The 7,975-nt window shown below is 34.5% G+C and overlaps 1 protein-coding gene across 4 annotated transcripts; it reads left to right on the forward strand.

Annotated features, from left to right (window-relative positions):
* The first annotated feature begins 2,082 nt into the window (after positions 1–2,082).
* On the forward strand, positions 2,083–7,649 carry LOC124823884 (CRS1 / YhbY (CRM) domain-containing protein). Of its 4 annotated transcripts, none has more exons than XM_088105331.1 (9): positions 2,084–2,945; positions 3,470–3,950; positions 4,030–4,160; positions 5,686–6,036; positions 6,117–6,273; positions 6,375–6,670; positions 6,751–6,810; positions 6,902–6,994; positions 7,318–7,649. In XM_088105331.1, the coding sequence occupies exons 1-9, from the start codon at positions 2,142–2,144 to the stop codon at positions 7,408–7,410; spliced, it is 2,466 nt and encodes an 821-aa protein (XP_087961457.1). In that variant the 5' UTR covers positions 2,084–2,141; the 3' UTR covers positions 7,411–7,649. The 4 variants fall into 4 exon arrangements, with proteins under 4 accessions (XP_087961455.1, XP_087961456.1, XP_087961457.1 ...); XM_047296195.2 differs by having other exon boundaries at positions 2,085–2,945; positions 7,142–7,649; XM_088105329.1 differs by lacking the exons at positions 6,751–6,810; positions 6,902–6,994; positions 7,318–7,649 and having other exon boundaries at positions 2,083–2,945; positions 6,353–6,588.
* The last annotated feature ends 326 nt before the right edge of the window (positions 7,650–7,975 follow it).

Consider the following 7,975-nt stretch of genomic DNA (forward strand, 5'->3'; position numbering starts at 1 on the left):
AAGATTAAGAAAAGTTTATAATTAATAAAGTTGTCGGTTAGAAACATGGCTTCTCCCTTTTAAACCCAAAGCTTGTGTTAGACAGCTCTATTATTCATTTCACGGGATAAATTTATTAAAACATAATCTTTTAACAATTTTTTATTCCCTTAATAAAATATTACTAAAACGAATAAACTAAGATAATTATTAAATGAAAAGTGATATCTATATTGAAGTTGATTTTTTTTCCTAAATTTCAACCAATAATATGAACAGTTTTTCAATTCCACTTTTTTATTCTCAAACAAACAGGAAACCTAAAACCCCACCCAACGTTGGTTCAGAGTATTTGAAGTCTTAGGTAAAAATTGTATTAGGGCTTGTTTGGTTTTCCACGTTATCTTTCGAAATGCTTGAGGCATGATTAAATATTATTCAATAAAGATTCAACTTGTTATTGTTTTGAGGAGACTAGTCGACACTAGCTTACGTACACATCATACCTAAATACGTTAGTACATTAGACTAATTTGATATATATGCTGAATTTATAAAATTTTAAAACTTATTTGAAATTTGTTCTCCTTACATTTTTCCTACCAAAGTTAGTACATTAGAACATATACAGTATGTTTGGGTGAATAAACACAAAATGTTGATAGAAACATGATTTTATAAATTATTTATAATTAAAGTTGAAGTAATTTGTATTCAAATGTTTTTATGTTAAAAAACAAGTTTGAGGTAAAATTTAATAGAAAACATTTAATCTATCAGAAAAAAGTTACCTTTTATCATTTCTTTAAATGAAGATTAGAATATCATATATCTTTATTAAAATAAAGTTTCATACAACAAATCCAATTTGAATACTTCCACACCTTAAAACCAAACATGAATATAAAGTAGCTTGTGTTAGGTTAAAAATATACACAAAATCTTACACCAAATCTATTTTCAAAGTAAAAATCTAAATACAATTTGAAGTGTATATTAAAGAGCTTAACCTCTAGCTTTTTTTTTTCTTTTAAAGTTGGAAGCCAATCAGAGAATAAATACACAACGAACTTACTTTTACTTTATTATTAAGAGGATATGACTTTTCAACATTATATTAAAACTTGAATGATAAAGGTTCAATCTTTAGTTCTTGCAAATTAAAGAATGAGTTGTAGAGGAATGAGGGTTTGATGGTTGAACATAAAGCAGATGAGATTTTGAGTGGTGAAAACATTTTTAAACTAAAGTGATTTTACATGAGAAAATTGAAAATGAAGTTTTTTATGTTTTGAAAAGTTTAAATGAGTTAACTCTGGATAATAAATAATTAACATTAGAATAAATGAGATAAAAATAATACATTTAAAATTAAAACAAATAGTCTATCTGAAACAGAAATTTCATGTAAAAATCATATTGCAATAATGTTTTTATTTATAAAAAAGTGTGATAAGAAACTTTGGATATAGATGGTATAAATCTTTGCATAAAAAATAATATGGGAAATCAGGCACACTGTATAACATATGATTGGGATAAATGGGACAAGTTTCATTAGTTCCTATAATGATTATGGAGAAGCAAGAAGCAGGATTTGGTTTTGGATGATCGAAAGGCCAAACAGTGACCTATTTATAATAGGCACTGCACCATATGAATTTGGCAGCATCAACCATCACACACCTGAACTGCTCATGTCACAACAGCATCTTATTTGGCACCACTCCACTCTCCCATCAACCAAATCTTTTCTCCCTTCTTTTTCAATCATATCATTTCCTTCTTAAAATTCATTTTGCACAAATTTAAAATCAAGCCTTCAAAGATTCTCATACTGGTACACCACTCATCTTCTTATAACTCAATAATCATATGGTGCAAAAACGGGAAAACTTCCGGAATATGTAATCCGAAAGTTTCTTTTTTTTTGGGAAGTAAAATGGTATATGACTGTTTTTTAAGTTTTATGGGGTGCGTAAAGAAATTTGGAAGGCTCAGGAAGTAAAAGCCCTGTCACGAATGTGACAACTATGGCTTACTTATTGGGGGCTTGTCGGCCCAAGTGGCTACATTTTTGTCAAAACAGCACAAAACAAAAATCCTCGGAGTATGTTACAGATGAAGAGGTTTTGTGCACTGGATGATAGAGTAACTATGCCATGGCGCTTCAACCAATTCCATTGAATTGTTCATCCTCCACACTGTGTCGCTCTTCTTCTCTGCATTCTCTGTTTTTCCAACCCCATACTCTTGTCACTATCAAATTCAGAGTTTCTTGTTCGAACCAGACTGCGGGAGTTCAGACTCAACAACAAGTGAAGACAGTGAAGAAGAAAAAGAAGACCAATCACAGACCAAGCTTCTTTCATCAAATTCAAGATAAATGGTCTCATAAATTGGGGTCCCAAAGAGAAAAATTTCCATGGCAAGAATTGCAAGACGAGGAGGAACAACGACACCAACACGAACAACGACAACAACCACCGAAAGAAGAAAGGCATGAGAAGTTGCAGAATACGGAAAAGCCTACAAAATCGAATTTTCAGTTTCCGAAGCGATTCTCGCCGTGGCCGCAGGCAGTGAACCCGAGCAATGCACGGTTTGCTTCTGAATCCTATGATTCCGAGGAGGAGAATGACACCGAGGGTGTCAAAGGTTCTGGCGGTGAAGAGAGAGAGGGAATGGTGCGTAAGGCTTGGAATGTATCAGAGGGAGTGAATGGAGAGAGGAAAAAAAGAAGAAGCAACACGGTGCTGGCGGAGAGGACGATTCCTGAACATGAATTGCGGAGGCTGAGAAAGATTGCGCTGAGGATGATGGAGAGGTTCAATGTTGGAGTGAAGGGCATCACGCAGGAGTTGGTGGCTTCCGTTCACGAAAAGTGGAGGGATAGTGAAGTTGTGAAGTTCAAGTTTGGTATTCCTCTTTCTACTCACATGAAAAAGGCTCATCAACTCCTTGAGGTATTTCTCTCCTTTCATTTCTTTGCTTATCTTTATGCTTCACTTGAAAACCTCATAAAAGACAATGCACTCTTCATTTTCAATCTAGGCCTGATTGTATGAAACTCTCTTTAAGCATCATAAAAAGGTAGAATAAATTGAACTTTAACGTCTTTCATAGGTTAAAATTAACTTATTCATTTAACCTTTCGTAGAAACTCTTTTAACTTCTTCAAAAGCTAAAATTGCTTAAATTGATTTTAACTTATAGAAGGTCACTTTATTTTGCCTTTTTATTTTTTTAATAAATGTTTATGGAGAAATTTATATCCGGGCCTTAGTGTAATATGTTTTTGTCAGATAAACAGTCTCTAGTCACAAATTATGAACAAGACAAGACTCTGTAAATAGGCTATATTTTTCAATTAATAGTAAGAGTGCATTGGTAGCATTGTTCTGGCTTATGGATTGTCTTTTATCTTGTATTGGTTTTAACTGCTAGTTATTTTTCTTTTTTTCTCAATGCTGTCTTCGTGCTTGATCAGAGTAAAATTGGGGGCATAGTGATATGGCGATCGGGCAGTTCCATAGTATTGTATCGGGGTATGACCTACAAGTTTCCCTGCGTTGAATTGTATAAGGAAGTGAATGATGCCAAGGAGAATGCTGTGAATAACTCACTACATGTTGGAAGTGGAAATAATGGTGAAGCAAATGTCCGAGAAACAGTTGGAATTACAGAGTCATTTATCCAAGACTCTGAAGAGTGTTTGAAGGACATGAGTGAAAAAGAATTGATGGAAATGTGTGACCTCAACCATTTGTTAGATGAATTGGGTCCACGTTTCATAGATTGGACAGGCCGTCAACCATTGCCTGTTGATGCGGACTTGTTGCCTGCTGTGGTTCCAGGATATAAGACCCCATTCAGACTTCTTCCCTATGGATTACGGCCTTCTTTAACTAACAAGGAAATGACCAACTTCCGTAGGCTTGCAAGAACAACAGCTCCACACTTTGCCCTTGGTATGCAAGAAACTATCTAGTTAAATTCATGTGTTGCAAACATCTCTTTCCAACCGGTACTATCTGTTTATTGCTGCAGGCAGAAACAGAGATTTACAAGGTCTAGCTAGTGCTCTGGTCAAGCTGTGGGAAACAAGTGCTATTGCAAAAATAGCCATCAAACGAGGTGTGCCCTTTACAAATAATGACAGGATGGCTGAAGAACTTGTGGTAATTCTCATAAACAGAGCTGGAATTGTTTCAACACTACTGTTTGATTTAATTGAAGTGAAATTTTATTGTGAAAAAGAAAGTATATAAATCTACTCATCTGCTTGACCTTTGAATTATGTTACAAACTCTTATAAATGGAATTGAGGAATGCTAGGAACATTTTCTTTCTGGCACTTTGAAATTATCTCTTTATTATTGATTGAAATTTGTTGGAAACAACCATTTTGGTGGGTCTCAATTCACATTTAATGGCTCTCTCTCATAATTTAGAAGTTGGACCGACCAAGATTGGTGCTTTCAAATAAATTTCGACCAATCATGAGGGAGAGTTTCAGAAAGAGAATGTCATTAGCATTCTTCAAAATTTATATTCTCTAATGGTTTTTTGATAGTGTCTTTCTAATGTGCGTCCAAACTTCCATTCATTTTGATATTTTAAAATATATTAAAAGTATTTTTAATATATCAAAATCAGTGTTTTTCATTTAGAAAACATTAGGAATGAGAATATGATCCTAAACCCATAAAAAATGAGGCATGTCATTATGACTTAAAGAAAGTATGCATTGTATTATTTTCATCCTGAAACAGTAAAGGTCAAACAACCGTTAAATTTTCTCTACATGTTTCTTAACCTTTGCTCGACCTACCAACAAATGAATTTAAAGTTTAGGGAATTGCCTGAGTGACTACGCCACCCACCTAATAATGAGTTAATAGGAAATGAGAGGTGCAGGTGAGTTGACTAAATAATTAACCAATGACCATGACATCTTTCTGTGATAAAATAACCATATTGTATCATAAGATTGATAAGTTTGTTAACATTTCCTCAGTTGGGATTTTCATTTGAAGTCCATAAAACAAGAAAATTGCTGAATGTCTTCATTTTGTTGTTAATCTCTAGACATGCGTTTGCTATTTGTCCTCTTCATTTAATTTGCTAAAATCAGATGGTTTTCATCCGTGGAGACTGAACAACTTGACATGTGTGATTGTCACGGCATTTGCCTTTGTTTTGGATCAGATACATTGGAGATATTGTTTTCTCTATACCATCATTGGGGCTAAAATGCACACACATCTTTCCATCTAAATGCAGAAAACTATCCCATGCTTCAAATCTAGCTACCCAACTCCTCGAACTTACCAAACCTTGCACGTTACTGTAGAAAATCCCCTTTTGAGTTTAGATAAATTCAAGAAGTCAAGTTATTAGGGTTTGTACTACAAGTGGTTATCTGCAATTGATCCATAGTTCTTGCCTTTTGGCCCATTCTATTCTTTCTTTAAATAGTTCCTGATCGTAGAAAAAAAAACTCATGCTCTTAATAGTCTGAACCTGCATTTGTTGTAATGCTCACGGTTTACACTTTTTGTAGACTTACCACCATATTTGTTAAAATCTTGTAAGGTTGTACGGATTGTTAGAATTTGAAACTTGTATAACTTGACAGCTGAGGTTCCTAATTTTCCCTCTGGCATACTCAAGTGAAGTAATTATTCCTTATCATGCATGCAGAAATTGACTGGAGGAATTCTACTTTCCAGAAATAAAGAATATATTGTACTTTACAGAGGCAATGACTTCTTGCCTCCTGCTGTCACAAATACACTGAATGAGAGACAGAAACAAACCCTCCTCCAACAAGAAGAGGAAGAGAAAGCTCGGCAAATTGCTTCATCTATTACTCTGTCAAAAACCAAAGCAGCTCAAGTGCCATTAATTGCTGGCACCCTTGCTGAGACTAGGGCTGCAACCTCCAACTGGGGACACCAACTGAATAAGCAAGAAATTGAGAACATGTTGAGAGATTCTGCCATGAGTAAACTTTCTGCTTTAATAAAAAACCATGAGAAGAGACTAGCTTTAGTAAGTTTTGAAGGTATAAAGTGAAATAACTTACCAAAAATGATCTGTTACTAAATCTATCTAGCTTTTAATGGTCGTAGGCAAAAGCAAAGTTCAGGAAGGCTGAGAAGGCTTTAGAAAAGGTTCAGCGTGATATGGACCCAGCTGTCATTCCTACTGATTTGGAAACATTAACTAATGAAGAGAGGTTTTTATTTAGGAAGATTGGTATGAGCATGAAACCATATTTACTTTTAGGTAAGATGAACAAATTTATTATAGCTTTGTGATTGGCTGTTTTTGTATAAGGGTTAATGGCTTACACAAGAAAGGTTAGAAGCATGGAATTTTTATTTCAGGGAGGCGAGATGTTTATGCTGGCACCATAGAAAACATGCACCTACACTGGAAATATCGTGAGGTGGTAAAGCTAATTCTGAAAGGAAGAAATGCAGCCCAAGTCAAGCATATCGCAATATCTTTAGAAGCTGAGAGCGGGGGGGTGCTAGTGTCTGTGGACAAGGACAACAGAGGTCACCATATCATTATTGTGTATCGTGGGAAGAACTATTGCAGTCCACATGTTGTGAGACCCAAAAGCATGTTGACACGAAGACAGGCAATGGCTCGATCTGTTGAGCTTCAAAGACGTGAGGTAGTAAAGCTATGACTTGACTTGTGGTAAACTTGGATCTTTACTAGTACTTTTATCTCATAAAGTTCTAATATATCCAGGCTCTTAAACATCATATCCTAGACTTAGAGGAGAGAATTGGGTTGCTGAAATCTGAGCTGGTATGATTTTGTGTCACTTTTATGTAATCCTGCAGTTGCTTATTTTAAGTAGCTTATAAGTTCATTCTGAAGTTTTTGTTGCTGATTTCAGGAGGATATGAAGAATGGGAAGGAGATTGATGATAGCAAAACTCTGCACTCAACACTGGACAATCCTGTTTCCTCCGACAATGACTTGGAAGAGGTAAATATTTTCTTTCAGTAAACAAATACCAAATACTTGTATTTAAAGGGTAGATTTGCCAATAGCAATTTTAGAAGTACCCATAAGAAGTGACTAACTGTACTCTTTTCTTATGTTTGTGCCATGCTACTTTCTTTGGTAAAATAGATTGAATGGAGTGAGATTTATTTTAGCGAAGATGACAGTGATGATGAGGATAAGAAACGTCAAAATACTTAACTAGGTAAACTAGCACTGCATTGCAATAGGTGACAAAGAAGGTGAAGAAAAATGTGAAGCACCGAAGCTTAAGCCTCTCACCCCTCACTGAAATATTTTTGTAGATGGTAGCAGGCACAGATTATTATTGCTGCCCCCTTGTGAGCACCATTTATGCGGGAATTCTATCTTACCTGGAAATGGTATGCTACCTATAACATCATGTGAAATGGTTAATTCAGTTGCATGAATGTAAATTGCATTACACGAGTTTGATAACGGTTAATTCCATTAGGGTAGTATGACCTTTCATTGTAGGATTTCTTTAGAACTGTTGTTCCACAAAATAATATTTATTTTGGGGTCAAAAGTATATTGTAATTTATATTTGACCTCCATCCTTAACTATTGACCAGTTTGAGTAAGAGTCGACATTTTTATTCTTTGGATTACCAAACTTGTATATATCATATATGTGTGAGATTATAAGAACTGGTATTTCATTAAATTGAAAAATTGAATTATTTTCATTTATATATTTTTGTATACAGATATTTTGTTTTTAACACATTTTTCTCCTATGAATCAAGATTAAATTAATAAAGTTTTGATTATATAATATTTTGTATTGTTATACAAACCTATAATTTAGTCAAATGAATATCTTCCTCTCATTCCTCCCCTGGAGTTGGTAATGGATGTCATACATCCTCAACTTGTCTAATCATTTCTAAACTTTCTCATAACTTTAATAAGAGTATTTGCAAGTTGTTTTTCAGATCG

The sequence above is a fragment of the Vigna umbellata genome, chromosome 1 (genome assembly GCF_029865625.1).
Source record: "Vigna umbellata cultivar VRB3 chromosome 1, Vumbellata_1.0, whole genome shotgun sequence".
Classification (NCBI taxonomy): Eukaryota; Viridiplantae; Streptophyta; class Magnoliopsida; order Fabales; family Fabaceae; genus Vigna; species Vigna umbellata.

Coding starts and splice junctions, on each gene's coding strand:
- LOC124823884 (XM_088105331.1), top strand. CDS start 2,142: ATGGCGCTTCAACCAATTCCATTGAATTGTTCATCCTCCACACTGTGT. Junction 2,946..3,469: donor AGGCTCATCAACTCCTTGAG/GTATTTCTCTCC, acceptor GTGCTTGATCAG/AGTAAAATTGGGGGCATAGT. Junction 6,995..7,317: donor CCGACAATGACTTGGAAGAG/GTAAATATTTTC, acceptor ATATTTTTGTAG/ATGGTAGCAGGCACAGATTA.